The 17,386-nt window shown below is 38.8% G+C and overlaps 1 protein-coding gene across 2 annotated transcripts in view; it reads right to left on the minus strand.

Moving 5' to 3' along the window:
* The window catches only part of LOC100496491, a 68,525-nt gene that overhangs the window by 34,839 nt on the left and 16,300 nt on the right, over positions 1-17,386 (minus strand). For both annotated transcript variants that reach the window (XM_031902020.1, XM_031902019.1), the window contains exons 15-25: positions 14,686-14,878; positions 13,410-13,540; positions 11,271-11,471; positions 9,557-9,678; positions 9,235-9,463; positions 8,869-9,068; positions 7,009-7,164; positions 5,757-5,850; positions 4,588-4,728; positions 3,629-3,774; positions 1,089-1,200 (exon numbers count right to left, since the gene is read on the minus strand). In XM_031902020.1, the coding sequence (XP_031757880.1) occupies positions 1,089-1,200; positions 3,629-3,774; positions 4,588-4,728; positions 5,757-5,850; positions 7,009-7,164; positions 8,869-9,068; positions 9,235-9,463; positions 9,557-9,678; positions 11,271-11,471; positions 13,410-13,540; positions 14,686-14,878 (1,725 nt within the window). The remainder of the gene's footprint in view (positions 1-1,088; positions 1,201-3,628; positions 3,775-4,587; positions 4,729-5,756; positions 5,851-7,008; positions 7,165-8,868; positions 9,069-9,234; positions 9,464-9,556; positions 9,679-11,270; positions 11,472-13,409; positions 13,541-14,685; positions 14,879-17,386) is intronic.

Below are 17,386 nucleotides of genomic sequence, written 5' to 3' on the forward strand. Positions count from 1 at the left end.
AACGCAGAAATCTGCCGCAGTATCAAGATCACAGATCACACTAGTTATTTTATCTTTCTTATCTTTCGTACTACATTTGGTAAAGCTACATTTGTTAGCTACAGCAGAAGCACCTCAGTAATATTCAACTATACACTAGGTGTATTACTATAATGTAATTTCCCATATGGCCACTCATATTAATGCAACTGATTTTAAAAAAAAAATAAAGAGCATGTTTTAGAAGGGTTCAGAGAGGAGAGAACTCTGATCTGATTTATTTGTTCCAGGTAGATTTGTAGTAAATGATTTCCTATATGCTTTAAATGATCATTGCAAATAACATTTAAAGTAAAGTACATCCTATAAAATGAGACAGATCTTTAACTTTAACAAGCCCCAAGTGTAGTGTTACATGAGGTAATTACTTTCTATTACCAGGACCTGTCATCATAAAAAATGCTGGGGATTATAATCTTTTTCCAAGTGGACAATGGCGCCTACGTAATGGTCAACTAAAAAACATACAAACATTTTCCACTGACATTTGTACAAGTGCGTCATGTCTCATTGCAATTGTAAGGGATCCATGATAACTGCCTCTGTTTTTTCACCACTTCTTTTCAGGAAAAAATGTCATGGTGACAAAACAAAAAGCAACTGCAGATTGCTACCCTAAAATCTAAACATCCAAGCTCTTCCATAGTAACACTTTCCAGATGTCTAAATGCTTCATAAAATGAAAAGCTAAAACAAGCAAAAAGGCCAGGGTAGTACATCCTAGCTGCAGTAAGCAATACAGCAGCTTTCATATAAATGTAATAAAGAGGTTTTTTTTTTTTGCAGTCAATTAGCTGACTCATACGTTATTCTTTATTTAAAGGGGAATGTTACCTTTAAAGGAGACCTATATACTGTATATTTAAAAGAAAAGCTTGACCAATAGATAATTATTATCCTGATAAGTGTTGCATATTAACCTCTATGACTGTGTTCTAATACAGTGCATGTTTGTAAAGACAAAATAATAGTAGATAAACACTAGCGTACATTGCTTTTTAAATCCACAGTTAACAGGGGAAATAAAAATGAATTAAACTCTGACTCACTGGATTTTTCATTGCAGTGCCCATAGCTTGCTTTTTCTGTAGAAACATGTTCAGCATGGCATCCCTGGGACCCACTTTTTCTAACTGGATTGACACAAACGCCTCTGGAAGCCTGGATGGGAACAGCCAACACTGGTCAATTCTAGTTTTCAGCATTTCTTGTTATTTTCCAGCCAACACACAATGCAGCAGTAAAAAGCCGAGCTATTAGCTAAGGAAACAGAAAACTACTAAATGAGGATAAAACAATATACCACAAGTTTGTATTAGGTCTAAAGGAGGCCATACATGTAAAGATCCGCTCACCTGGTGAGGTCGCCAAGCGAGCGGATCTACTCCCGATATCCCCACCTACGGGTGGGCGAATTTAGGTTAATTTGGTCGTTTGGCCCTGGGGCCAAACGATCGAATTATGACGACTGGAATAGACGCAGATGGTTCGGGGACCGCATCAACGAGCCGATGTGGTCCCCGATCTGACTGAATTTTTTAACCTGCCCGATCGATATCTGGCCGATTTCAGGCCAGATATCAGTCGAGCAGGCCAGTCGTTGTTTCCCCTACATGGCCCGATAAGCTGCCGAATTGGTCCAAGGCCGAATAGGCCCGTGTCTGGCCACCTTAAGACAATTTACATTAAGGTCCAGATTAACCGGGATTGTCCTGTGAAAAGCGGGACAGTTGGGGGGTATGCCATACCTGTATGTGCCATAATGTAGTTTTAAAATCTCTTGTGATTAAATTGGTGTGGTTTGAAGTGGGTGCAGTTTAAAATAGGGGAGTGGTCAAAACTGGCTTCCATTACCGGCACTCTACCATGTAGGCCAGAAAAAACTTTTACACAGTAAAAAATTAATTAATTTTAGTCTGTTGTTGTCTAGCTTACAGGAAAATATGGCATGCATTAAATGTTGAGGCTGACTGGATTTAGGTTGATTTTTTAAATCTCTTAAATTAAAAAAGTGAACAATTAGCAAATGTAATCCCCCAACAGCAAGAAAATTGTATTGCTTTAATGTACAGGTATGTTTAATTAATCTACATCAGTTGAACATAATATAAGTAGAGAAGGGTGAGTAAATATCAGTTTAATTTAATTAATTCTCATTTCTATACATAAGATTATAAAGCATGCTCCTGACTAAAAGTGCTTCTAAATATTTATTTTGCATGGCATTCCTATAGTGGAATTACACAATGAAATGTTTAAAATAACTTATCTCCTTGGCTTGGACTCAAGGCCACAGTTGTACAGTAATTGCAGGGAAGCCTTATCCTTGCTCACATTAGTTTTATTATTGTGAAAACTGACAGAATAACAGTGTATCCTTACATATGTTATTTTTTTCTGCAATGCTAACAGTTATACCTGTTTAATGTTATTATTTGAGGATGATCAGTGAACGTATAAACTTTTCTCCCTATGAGGAAATGTTGAGAACAAGTAGCTTGATTATCTTAGGCTAATAGCACGTTGGCATTTTGACCGGCATTGCTTTCAAGTGGAGACCAGTTTTGCTCAAAATGCTAGTGTTTGCCTGTCATCGCTCAGTGAGAAGCTCCATGTGTCAAGCACACAAAGTTGCAACAGATGTGTCTCCAATCAAAAACAATTGAATATCTTTGTTCTGAGGTCTACCTGCCACTGCCCTGTGTACTTAAAGGAACAGTAACACCAAAAAATGAAAGAGCTTTAAAGTGATAAAAATTTAATGCACTGTTGCCCTGCCCTGGTAAAACTGGTGTGTTTGCTACAGTAACACTACTATAATTTATATAATAAGCTGCTGTGTAGCCACAGGGGCAGCCATTCAAGCTGGAAAAAAGGAGAAAAGGCACAGGTTACATAGCAGATAACAGATAAGTTCTGTAGAATACAATAGTGCTTTATCTGTTATCTGCTTTGTGCCTGTGCCTTTTCTCCTTTGAATGGCTGCCTCCATGGCTACATAGCAGCTTATTTATATAAATTATAGTAGACTTTCTGAATTAAACACACAACTTTTACCAGTGCAGGGCAGCAGCACATTATATTTTAGTTACTTTTATACACTTTCATTTTTTGGTGTTACTGTTCCTTTAACACACAGCCACTCTCACTGTGTAACATAAGTAAAAGGCAAACAGAGGCTTTTCACCACCACTGTGGTGAGAGTGGTGATAAAAAACACTGCTTGTACCGTAGTTGTTACTGTACTTGGTTTAATCTGAAGTGCACAAAAAATCCACAAAGGCAACCCAATATCCTTTATAAGGGCAATGATACACAGGCAATCAGTGCAGAACCATCAGGAACCAACATTACCACCTCCCACTCACTTGAATTGGATGATGGCAGAAAATCCCCCCTTGTGCCATCGGCCTAATTGTTTTGTAATAATAATTTTGTAATAATAATTTCAATGGTCCAGAGCAGCCTGGCTATTCATTGCTGATAAAGAATGTTGCCATTTGGTTGCATTCCTAACATGTACAAAGTCATTTTTATTCTTTAAATGAATCATAATGAAATCTTAACTGAATTTTAGCAAATATATTACCTTTTCTTGTTTCTGAAGGACTGCAAAGGAAGGCCATTTGTCATTTGTTGAGGTAGAGCCATTAGAGACATCTTTCTATCTACTAATGCCCATGAATTTTTTTCAACCTCAGAGTTTTTTCTTCTTTGCACCAAGGAACAGCTATCCTAAAACATATGTAGGGTTGAAATGATAATGGTCGTGCAAACCACTTTGCTTAACTATATTTTACCCACATTTTGTTTGAATGCAAATTCCAGCTTAGTACTGCAACCCTTCTCTATTTTATTCCTGCAACTGAAGCTGGAAGATTCAATATGTTTTTCTATCGTCAACCAACTAAAAGTCCCCTCCCATAATGATTGGTTACAGGGTAATATCATGATGCCAGAATGACATAATAATCTGTGTAGGTAAAATAACTGCACTATGTATGGTATGGTTCCTGTAAGATGTACTGTCACTGGTAAATCCTCTTGTATCAGCTGGGCCAGCTACTACAGAAAGCTAGGGTAAAAAGTAGGAGATATTCATTATCATTCTGAGTTTTGTTTGCTGTTTTGTTTGCTGTTTTGTTTTAATCTTTTTTTTTTTTTTTTTTTTTTAAATTGGCCCTATAATTTGGTTTGATAAATTAAATAGGTAATGCATATTAATATGTATATGATAAGCATCCTGGAATAGCCTGACCTTGGCTGTTTAAGGTGGCCACACGCGTGGCGATTTTTGATCTTTCGTGCAACCATCGGTCCAATCTGCCACTGTAACCTATACCTCATTAACCAACAAACTTTTCCTTTCCCCCTCACATATCATGTTTATAAAATATAAAATACAGTTATGTGGTCAGCTATGCCAGTAACTGTTGTGCAGCACTTGCTTATGGCAGCAGGTGTATGTATGTGTGGTGAGGGTTCTGTACGACAGACAGGCGTTTTTAAAAAATGGTACTGATAATGACACATATATTTTGAGCTGACCTTGGAGTCAATATTCGTCAGTGAAACCGGAGCCACGTAGCAAACAGACCCGAGTTGAACTGCTGCTAACAGAGCATTTCTCTGGCTGAGCTGACAGGCGAGAACCACTTGCATATTCTCTATACCAGATTTTTTGAGGAGCTTCAAACCAATGAAAAAGTTCAACCATAATTAAACACAAAACCAATGTTAATCATGTACTGATCAAAAAAGTATATTATTTAATGCTTAAATCAGCTGGTGCATCTATAAATCAAAATGTATAAACTGATAGCCATAGACATTAATATTATCTGTGAAGTTAAATAGCACACTGTGAGGTTTCTTATGATAGGGTTATGAGACTTTAATCTCTTTTTGTTCCGCTTATGATGGAAATGGCTGCATCTGATTTTTAAAACACATCTAAGGCTAATGTCCCATGGAGAGATTAGTCACCTGCGACAGATCTCTGCAACTGCGGACAACTACCCTTTCCGAAATGTCTTTCCACCGGCAACAAAGGAAATCACCGGTGGAAAGGCTTACACATTGCTTTGGTTTTCCAAAGTCGCGCAAAATTGTCTCATTCAGGCAACTTTGTGCGACTTTGGAAAATTGAAGTGATACGTAGGCCTTTCCACTGGTGATTTGGAGATCTATTGTGGGTGATTAATCTCTCCATGGGACATTACCCTCAAACACACAAAAAGCTAAATAAAAAAGTGTAATAATAATTACCAGATACACATTTAATTTTACTTAAACTTAAGAAGCATAAGGATGCAAATGTTCTGGCGTAACTCAAATATGTTGTGTTGCATGTGATAACTTTTAACCTTATTCTGCATTTTAGTAAAGGAAACTACACATTTTTAGGGAATTGTTACTGAAGTTACACACATCAACATGATGGAAGTTATATCAATTCTAAATAAATTAAAGTATTTTGGGCAAACATATGGTAATTTGAGCCATGCATTTTCACTGACTTGAATGATCCCTTGTACCTCTCATAAGAGCAGTTCAAACTTTAATTGTGTACTCCTGCCTGATCAGATCCAAGTATGATTGCAGCACTTCCAGATATGATAAAGGTGGTGGAGTGAGGACTATTAAAGTGCCTACTTAAGCATAGGCTGGGCAACATTCTAAAAACAGCAGTTGCACTTAAAATTCAGATTAGTTACCTGTAATATTCCTTCCCTTGTCCAAAAAGAAAACTTTCCAAGTTGGTTATCATCCACATCATGGATAGCAAGGAGATTGGCAGATGGAGAATATCTTCAAAAAGAACAGGTTAAAGTAAATTAAGGTTATTTAAATAAGTGTTATTTGCAGAACAGATTTCATGTATAGGCAAGGGCCCACAAGTACAAGAGGCCCTCCATCAGGCTTTCATTTGGTGTAGCTCTTGATAGAAGCATGCCCCAGAAATGGCAATGTTTTATTGGAACAAATGTTCAAATGGGATCTTGAATAAAAATCTAGTACATTTAGCAAATACATTATTTCTTGTGGTGTCCCCTTTTGTGATTATGGTTTATCAACTCCCATGGCTCCTGGCTTAGGGCAGCACACCTACTCAGCACGATAGTTCTATCACAAATGTCTAGGTGCTGTGGGAGCCCACCAATGAGATCTCTGATCTGGGCCCACTGGTATCTTAAATACTAGCCCAAGGTACTCTGCTTCAGAAACTGATGGAGCCATGTTTTCTGTGTTCCCTTTTGACACCCCAGGCCCAGGAATATGCTCAATACAGAGGATCTCTGTCTATGCCAGAAAGCGTAAGAAAATTTGGACCTCTTATTCTGAATAGCTAGGGCATGTTGTGGAAAAACTTGTATAAGAGTTGTTCCCCTTTCACATTACCTTTAAACCAGTATGTGTACTGGAAGCTGACCTCCTGTCTGGTGATCAGCACTAGGTAGGCCGCTTCTGCCATGAGGCAAGGTGAGACCAGTTACTGGGGCAGCTAAAATCCGCATCTGGTAACTTTAAGAGCTGAAATGTAATTTTTTCTAAATGAAAAATGGCTCTGCTAGTGTAGAGAACAAAATAGCCCCCTCTGGACCCACTCCAACACTAAAGTTGTAAGTGAGGAGTGTGAGGGGGGGGGGGCATCGGGGCTGCTGCCTCATGCATGTCAATTCACATCGATTTTGGGGCAGAAGGAAGTGGATCAGCGTTTTTGTCTCTGGTGTAGATAAACCGACAGAGAAAACACCTCATGTGAAATGGCCATTCCCTTATTGGCAGCCATTTTATCTTTACTCCTTTTCTTCATTTCTTACATTACCATGCCTGACAAAATGTTACCCCATTCTTTATCTTGCAAATTTAAGTATACATTCTTATTACATCTGATACATTTTTATTAATACATTTGTGAGAGGGTTATCAGAGCTGAAATAAAAATATACTGTTTCTTAGACTCACTTATCTACGCAGCTGTCATCTTCCAGAATTGCTGTGATGAAAGTTGGGGGGGGCTGTTCCACTGTATCTTTATGAGAGGCAAACTCAAAGTGTACTGGTCTCAGGTACAAGTGAGACTCACTGAATCCCATCTCTTCTGCAAACATGGTATATGCCCTGGAATCATTGTTCATGTTAAAGAAGGTGGAGACCAGTTTGTTTTGTGTACAGTTAAACTAAACACCACTACAATGATGGAGAACAGGAAGACATTTTCATTTGTATAATCATCAAGGTCAGGCTAATGACAATAGGGCATGGTGCTAATTGCCAAAAAAAATCTCAAGCCCATGTTTAAACTTTGCACCTTACTTAGCTGTCAGTTTCCCTAAGTGATAGACTGCAGCATTGTATTGATGAGGGGTAGGTGGAAGAGGCACACGGGTGCCCCCTACCCGTCCCATCACTGCAAATCTGATGTGTGCGGAATACAGCAAGACCCTACACACACAAGTGAGCACTTAAAGGAACAGTAACACCAAAACATTCAAGTGTATAAAAGAAATTCCAATATAATGCACTGCTGCTCTGCACTGGTACAACTGGTGTGTTTGCCTCAGAAACACTACTATGGTTTATATAAAGAATGCAGCTGTGTAGCCATGGGGGCAGCCATTCAAAGGAGAAAAGGCACAGGCACTTAGCAGATAACAGATAAAACACTATTGTATTCTACAGAGCTTATCCGTTATCTGCTATGTAACCTGTGCCTTTTCTCCTTTTTTCTAGCTTGAATGGCTGCCCCCAGGGCTACACACCAGCTTATTATATAAACTATAGTAGTGTTACTGTAGCAAACAAACAACTTTTACCAGTACAGGGCAATAGTTTTTATTTTAGTTTAACATTTACTTTAAAACTCTTTAATTTTTTGGTGTTACTGTTCCTTTAAGGCTGTAATTTAGCTCTTGCACTTGCATATACAGTCTAGGTTAATCACCCCACCTATATACTTTTACTACATTAAGGGGCAACACAGTTTAGGCTTTTCCTGCTGACTGAAGCAGGCATCACGCATTTCTAAGCAGCACATTTTACCATTAAGATAAATGTAACCTGGAAATGTAGACACTACAGAGCTGGCACTTCTGTGTAATAGATTCTGTGATCTGTGGCACACAAAGGGATAAAATGCCAAGAGTAGTCTGCAAGAGTTTTTGTTTTTGTTTGTTGTTAGGTTAATGCCACACTGAGATGAAGAATCTACTCTAGGTGCAGTCACAAAAGAGTGTGGTTACAACTGGAGGGGCTGTATCTAGGTTTTTACACAGGCTGAAAAACAGACCTGTGTAAAGGTCCCCATACACGGGCAGATCCGCTCGCTTGGCGATGTTGCGGGTGGGCGATATCGGGGAGCGTTTAGGTAAAAAAAAATAATTCGATCGTTTGGCCCTGTGGCCAAATGATTGGATTATGTGGGCGGCAATGGGGCAGTCGGTTCGGGGACCGCATCAACGAGCCGATGCGGTCCCCGATCCAACTTAATTTTCTAACCTGCCCGATCGATATCTGGCCAATTTTAGGCTAGATATCGGTCGGGCAGGCCCCTCGTTTCTGCCCCTGCACGGGCCGATAAGCTGCCGAATCGGTCCAAGGCATACCCATACCCATTCCCTAATATCTTTGAAAAATGTTTGCACCAGGTCTAGTAACCCATACCAACCAATCTGCAGGAAGCAATTTCTTATCAACTGCTTAAAGTAAATATCTGATAAGTTTCTATGGTTAGTTGATTAGTTCAGGCTAAGCGACTTTTACATCATCCTGGATTAGTTAAATGGGGTCATTAAGATGAGCTTTGGTTGTTTATACTGTACTAACCTAGAGAGTTGCACTGTTTCTGCTGAAGTCTCAATTAATCGATGTCGAATTGTAACAAGTTCAAGAACCTTGGCAAACGTTTCCAGAATAAAATTCTGTTTGCTTCTTCCATGCTTTTTATCTTCATCGGCTAAGTCCAAGGCAGACAGACAGATGTCTTTAACCACGAGAGGGTCCTCAATCAAAACCTCTGCAAATAACTTTACACCAAAAAAAATGATTCTTAAAATGCTATATCAATGTAAATATGACCCTTTATATATAGTATTCTGTATGGTTCTGGTTATACAAAGACTGCATAAAAAATATACCCCTTTATTACAATCATCAAGAATGACATATTTTGCAGTACAAAGATATACATACATCTTTCTGAATATTTGCATCGAATGATAACTTAGGGTCTCTCAGGGCTACCCATTTATCCAATGCCAACTGTAGGACATGTTTCTCTACACTGGAGGCCTCATGTGCAGTCTTTGCTTGGGCTATATATTGAAACTCATGACAGACATGGTCCACAGCTTTTGAAATAAGATTTGCCAGTCCCAGTGAAGGATGAAACTCCAACAGATAAATATTCTTCAGTGCGGAACTGGAAACACAAATTAAAAAATGTAACTTATATGTGCAAAAGATGTTTATGATTGTGAAAACAGAGTAGGGCAATATTAATATGTAAACTTACCTACTGTTGTTAAGAGAGACAAGAGGTGTTGTTTTAATATTAAGTGGAAGTCCAAACTCAGAGACACTTCCTTCCTGTCCATTTCTCCAAACCTTCTGAATGAATTCTCTTTGACTGTCTATCTGAATGTGCACATGCAATAGTAATTAGCATACTGTATCATCCAGTGAATGAATAAAGTTATATAAATACAGAATTATATTTTTGTATAAACAAAATATTTAGTATTCTTTGGTTTTATAAAAAGTTGATACAATTTCTATATATAAATATAGTTCAGCTACAAAGTAAATACACTCACCAGACTTGAAAGAGACATAAACTATACACAACATTATTGGTTCACTCAAATCCTGCTGGGCTGCATTTCCCAGAAATTACCAACATGGTATCAGGGGTAAAAACTATAATCTAACGAGATCTGGGACCTATTTTGAAAGCAACGCTGCTTAGGATAAGTGGCCCATTGTCTCCTGTAATCCCCTTTGGAGGCCTCTGCTGTTGCCAAAATATAAAATGTTGTAACCATTAACACTATTTTGAACTCGATTAAAAATAAACTACCCTTTTAACTGGTTGCTCAGGATGAATCAACCAATTGTCCCCCAGGTCCCCAACAGATCATAATGGGGGCCAAGGAAGACCCATTAGAAAAAGAAGCTCATTAACTTGTTGATGCTGTTCTCTCCTGACAGGATTTTCAGGAAAATGCCTGATCAATATCTGGCTGATTTAGTAGAACACACAAGGGCCCCATACACAGGCAAAGAAGCTGCCAGTTTGGTCTGAAGGGTTTGTTTAGGTATGAAAGATCTAAAGATGATTAGATGAACAAAGAATACTTAGAGAGGCGTGCACAGACAGGCAAGATTCTCAATAGAGGATCCTCCTGCGTTGTGTGAGTCACTTGCCCCAAAGAGGTAGAAAATTTTTTATCATATATAGTAACCTTAATAATCCATGCCTGATGTTGCTAAACTACTTCTCAAAGAATGCTTTACCCTTGATAATATGTTTAAGTTGTAGCTCAATAGCATTTGGGTGAAGCAACACTCTTATGGAAGCTGCATGTCATCTCCTAATCATTCACTCACTATGCAAGGTTTTTACCCCCAATTGTTAAATGTACGGAGATTACAAAGTAGTTTCAGGACACAATGCCATGGGCAGAGCACTTTTACATAGGTCATGGAACTCTGAGGTGATGTTGAATATACCACTATTTTATAGTAATGGGTCTTTTCTTAATAAACAAATTTGAAGTCATTTAACACAACTCACCAAGCACAAATTTCTGTTAACATCACTTATCGCCAAAATATTGTAGATAATACACCCTACTGTAAAATATATAAATCACCAAGGAGTTCCACGGCCCTGTAAAGGCACAAGGCCAAAGGCCAAGTGCTTTTATACAGGTCATGGAATTCCTAGGTTACTTCTAATATCCTCATATTTACAAAAGAACTACATTATTATAATAAACAAGTTTCAGTGAGTCATGTTACATCACTAAGCACTAATTATAACTGATGAAATCACTAAGCACTGTTTATAAGGATATAATTTATAGGCTATTCATGGCCTTTGTGTATTATAAGGAAATATGTGTATCACAGATATACTATATACAGGTTTATCATATTTGTTGTGTATAATAAACCAAAGACTGCTAATGTGACTTAACATCAATATGGATTTATGAATGTTATACCTGGCTGTTTAATATGTTCCTCACAAGCTGCAGATGAAGCCTCAAGCATTGGCACTCGTCACTGTAAGCCTTCAGAAAATACTTGGAACCAATGTCAAACCGAGGACGCCGGAACATGATATCAGTGATTACTTGTACCAAAGCAAATCTTTCTTCTTTGTCAAAGGTATGCTGGTAGGCTTCAAAGTAACTATCAATAAGCTGAATACAATAGGGCTCATGTTAAATGTAACAAAGCTCTAAAACATTTGCCTAATTACCAAATGAATCACTTAGTCATTTGCTTTCCTTTGATTATAAACTATAAGTAATTTAACAGCACACTCTGGGGCTGATTCACTAAAGTGCGATAAAACGTGCGCTATTTATAGCGTGCGATAAAAATTTTATCGCGTCTTAATTTTCGCGACTTTTCGCACGATTCACTATAAGCATACTTGCGCTATTTTACTCGCGGTATTTCATGTGATATTTTTGTCGCGATAAATAGCGTGTGCGGTATTTTTCGCATGCACGCTATTTATCGCATTGCGCTAATTGTCGCGACATTACGCACGCGACAATCGGCAGCATAAAATTGCCGACATTTTGCCCTGGGAGAGCACAGAGTGCTAGAGAGGTGCTGTATAAATGTTTATTTGCAAAAAAAAAACCCCAAAAACCAATAAAAATATAAGTAAGAAAAAAAAAGAAGTGCTAGAGTTATCACACTCGGCAGAAAATACGCTACGTACTAATTAACGCAAGTTGTTCCCCGCGACTATTATTTTTTGAAGCCTTTGTCAATTTTTGGACGTGCGGGGAATTTTCGCGTGGCGAATTTTTGTTATGCGTTTTGCCAAGACTTTAGTAAAATTGAGTAAAAAGACACATACTTGAATAAATAACACTGTAAGTCCATATTTTATTGGCAAAAACTCATTTACTGTACTTTTCTATAATTTTTCGCCTGCCTGTAGTAGGTGTTAATTTTCGCATAGCTGAATGCGATATTTAGCGCGCCTAAGTTATAGTGAATCATGCGATCGTATTCTTTTCAGCGCTTAAATTAACGCATGGGTTAAAACTAGCGCGAAAAATACCGCATGCGAAATTGGCGACTTAACGCACGCGATAATACTATGGTGAATCGCGTGCTAATTATCGCGACTTATTTAACGCAAAAAAGCGTGCGATAATTTTTATCGCACTTTAGTGAATCGGGCCCTCTGTATTTTATAGCATCCACTCCAAAGTTTAACAAAACCAAACATTATATAAACCACAAAGCCCAAAGGCTAAGGAACCCTGATCTATGGATCCCTGAGCCCCATCACTACAGCAAAACAGTTGCCCCAGAAATATATGACAGTGCCTCCAGCATTTCATGACAACTAATTCCCAGCATACTGTACCTCACTGTCCATGTCTCCCACTGTATACTTAATCTATGCTCTTCTCATACAGGAGCCTTTCTGTCACCACACAAAAATCAGAATATTTGCCTAGGGCAGCAGCTTTAGGGGGGCAGCCCTTGGCTGCCTATATATAAAAAATTTTTGTAATGAAAAAAAATCTCCCAAGCTACTGTGGTAGACTTGCTGTCTAAATCTGGGGGCAAAGGTGGGGAGATGAGCGGTACAATGCATGCGTAGCATGTCACGGGTGGAAGTGATCAAGCACAACCGGATATCACATAGACATGCACAGTTTAAGATGCACAAAGAGGCTCTGATATAAACGAATAGCTCTGGTATTCATTTCAATTGCATCCCTTTAGATGCAATGCAAATAGGGTGAACACCTGTGGCATCCTGTCTTACTTTTGCACTGAATGTTTGATGTCAATTCCCAACTCCCATCATGCAAAGGTAACCTTTGTCTATTGCTACATGTAAAAACTAATTACCAGGCCTTATGAAGAGCATGACAATGCAACATAAAGTTTTTAAAGATACCATGGTAAACAGCACGGAGATCAAAATTTTGCTAATGACCCATAGATTAAGAATTACTTGTGTAAGCAATATATGGGTCCGGTTGTCAATGTTGCACACAGGGGGAGTCAAAGAGACATTTGTGGGTCAAGCAAACAGACCTTACAATTTGCTAGAATCCAGCAACCATGGAATATGTAACAGCAAATCTTCAAATTTTTACCTGTTGTTTGTTTTCTAGAAAAGCAGTCTCCCACGTCCATAGGTCTAGCAGTATTGCAAAACGGTCCACAGTTATTTGTGCCCAAGATGAAATATCCAGCTCATTTTCTTCCATCATATTTGACTTGATTCCTTTAGGAACAGCATTTGGGAAGCTGTAATTATAATGTTAGGGAACTATTTCTAGGAATCGTTCACCTTTAGCTAAGGTAATTTGGTCTTCAAAAGCAACAATTTGTAGGAAAAGATCAATAGAGAGAAAATAACCTACTTTTATTAATTACTGGAACAGTCATAAATTTCTAGAGATAGATTTTACTCGAGTCTTCTGGATTAATATACTAAGCAGAAGAATGGTTGGGGTGTAACAGACTATGATCAGGGCATCACAGTGGTGTGGTAAAAACATCCCACAAAACATCTCCTAGATGCTGATATTTTTTACCTGGATGATCTTGCTTTTTTTCCAAAAATAGCAGCTTACTTTTGCCAGAATGTTAGTCAGTACTGATGGGCAGGAAAAAGAATTGACAACCCACCTACCCTATACCCAGGTAAACCCTGCACCTAAAGTCCTCCTTTTTTAAACCAGCACCTAACCTGCTCTGATGATGTCATATATTGGCAGAATTGGTACGGTTACATAACTTGAAGGGTGAGAGTTGGTTCATGTAATACCTCATGTGGATGAGGGATTCTAGCCCAGTGGCTGAGGAACTGAGAAAAAATAAAGCTGCAAAAGATTCACCTGACGCTCACATTCATATCATCTGAGCTTTCAAGTCTGATGATATAAACAAAGCATATTCATATTCTGAACATCAGGTGTTTAAAAATGTCAATGATTATTTGGAAATCTACACAGAGGGTGCAGTATGCTCTTTTTCTATAATAAACGTTATAAACTAGGACAAGACTGTGTATTAGCTGAAGCTACCTTTGAGTACCTATTGTTCTTTTTATTTCTTTACTTTTTTGTTTGTATGTTGAAAACTTACAAAAAAAGTTACAAAAATGTCAATGATTTATAATGCATATATTTATATGATTTATACATGAAAACTAACGTAATATACTCCTCCACTTGCACAGCAGCTACAACGGCTAAGGAGCATTTATCGCTGCTCTAAATGAAAAAAATGGCTGTTTATCCCTTGACAGTATGTTGGTGTATGCTGGGACTTATAGTCCAGTGAAAAAAAAAATAGATATGTATGAACAGGAGTTTTTCAATATGTCAGCAAGCTAAAAGAACAGTGGACACAACAGTTGTTTACCTTTCTCTTGCTCAATTAAGCAGGTAGCCATAAGAAGCAATTGTTCTTGCAGTTCCTGTAGATCTTCCAAAGCAACATCATACATAATAAATGCCCCTCTCTGATCCTGGGTGTGAATGATTCCATCTTCCGTTGTATAAAAGTCGTTCTGATTCTCAACTTCAGAAAACTCCATGAAATTAGAACTTTGGACCTAGTGGTAAATGTGCCAAATTAAATAACATTTAGTAATTGCACATTATTGTTGCTGTAATCACTTACTAATACCCAGGGCTGGTGCTTCTGTTAGCATAAAACTACCCCAATCTTAAAGCAAAAGTAACACTAAAATGAATCTATTCTACCCTGCACCAATAATTGCCCTATCCTGCAAACCATTTAGTATTTTGAATGCTTTATTCGATAGTACCTGCTAAAACTTGGCTTCCGGTCATTTGAAATAAGGTGATACGGCAGGTTCAGGGTAGAATAGATTTTTCACTTAAAAAATTTTAGTGTTACTTTTCCTTTAAGCAAGAGATCCTCTTCCTGCAGTAGAGTGAAAAGTCGAACTTTAACAAAAGAGTCAGCTTTTTTACTCTACTCGGCATGTGTTGGCCCGGGATTTTTAAGTAAGAAGAAGGTAAGAAGTGGATCGCTGACACAGATGTACCCTGGGCTAGTGGCAGGCACAAGCCTGGGGTATCAGGCAAGCAGGGTCGGACTGGGCCGCCGGGACACTGGGAAAAATCCCCGATTGACCCCGGCCTTAGTGGGCCCCAGCCTGACCTTTGCCGGCGTTCCCCCTACTGACTGTTCCTCCCCTGACGCATTCAATTTATACGCGCTCGGGGAGGACGTCAGGCAGGGGCCCTGCGGGGGGGAGGGCCCTGGGGGGGGTTAGGGGGGCCCCTGGGGGGGTTAGGGGACGCGGCTGGGGCACCTGCAGGGCCCCCGGGGCGGGAGCCCCGGTGGGCCCTGCACCCCCCAAACCGACCCTGCAGGCAAGTGATTAGAAGATGATAGCAACCCTAATTACAGATGCTGCACAGCAGCAATATGTTGGCACTGTCTTATGTATGGAGAATATTGTGTCATTTTGGCTTCATGATATGAAACTGCAACCAGACATCAGACATTAGGAGGGAGGACATACTGCAGCAGATCTATGACAGAAAAACTGTGTTTAAAGCTTCCAGTTGCAGGAATAAAAAACATGGATCCAGTTTATCACGGATCAAATTGTATACTCATTGGAGGATTTGTTGGCAATTTACGAGTGTCGCTGACCCCGCAATCTTTAAGGCAACACTGCATAGTAATTGTAAAAGTGTCCGTCCACTTAATGCAAGAGGATCTGCCAAAGAGAATTCTGGCTCCTTTAAGTTTGCCTGGCTCCCTGTTCTATGTTAATATGATCTTTACTGGAGTTAATGTCCAAACACCACTTTTTTTCTATTCTGATCTTTAAGTATAGTGTAATATTAGCATGCTAAACTGCACAGTAATTTCACTTGATTGCTAACAGGGTGATAACTAACATAGCTTGGGTAGGAATGATTTTTACTGGAGATTTTTTTCAATTTAGGCAAGCTAGATGGCACAAATAAAAGTCTTTATAAAAGGGGTATTTAACCACGCTACCAGAGGTATCACAAAAATGTGTCCATGTGCAAAATACTGCAATCTATAGTTTTCTCGTTTTGTTCAAACAGCCGCTTCCAGCTTCAGTCAGGTACTCCTTGAACACTTAAATGTCTGTAATGGGTTTGGCTTTAATACAGATATTAATTTAATTAAAAAGAGTGCAATATATAGATTTTAGACTTGACTGCGTCATTTCATTATTAAATTGACATATGATACCAGAAGCTGTTCATAAATGATTAGTTCCTCTGCAGAGACAGCCAACTTTTCTCAGTGTAATGTCCTGTGATACAGACAAATGGAATGGCAGATGAAAGCTATCACCTACCTTTGCCATATTTGATCATATTTATCTAATAAAAGCACGCTATATCTGAAAATAAAGGGTGTGCAAACCTACCATATCAATGCAGCTCAAATTGTGATGGAAGTTAAATCGTACTGGCAGCTTTAGTCTACCAACAAATAGAACAGAGTAAACAGGAAAAGACAACAGGCAGGCACTTCTGGTTTCCACAATGTGTCAGAAGGTCAAAAAAAGCAGCTAATAGTACTTGTAAAAGTTCATAGTTTATTTAATCCATAAAAATCACAAAAGCCTTTACGCGTTTCGTACCAGGGGGTACTTAATCATAGCGGGACTGAAGATGTGCCATTGTAGAATGAGTGTCAGACTCAGGATACTTCTGACTATATAGAATATTCGTTATTTGGTGCGCCATAGAGTAGTGAAATGTGACACAGAATAAGCAGAAAAAGTTTAAAAAGGTGTAAACCCTCCATAAAACTCCTCCGTTGCTCTGCACACCTTTTCAAAGTAAGTGGCCCAGACTTAAGGTGGCCATACATGGGCCGAATTTAGCTGCCGATATCGGTCCTTTAGACCGATTCAGCAGCTTATCTGCCCATGTATGGGCACAAACAATGGGCTTCCCCAATGGGCCAGACCGCAAAGGTTTGATTTTTCTGTCAAATCGGGGACTGCATTGGCTCACTGATGCAGTCCCCGAACTGATGGTGCGTATACCCTTCGTTTTTATTAGATTGTTTGACCGTAGGCCCAAATGACGTGTTA

This window comes from Xenopus tropicalis, chromosome 5 (genome assembly GCF_000004195.4).
Source record: "Xenopus tropicalis strain Nigerian chromosome 5, UCB_Xtro_10.0, whole genome shotgun sequence".
NCBI classification, from domain to species: domain Eukaryota; kingdom Metazoa; phylum Chordata; class Amphibia; order Anura; family Pipidae; genus Xenopus; species Xenopus tropicalis.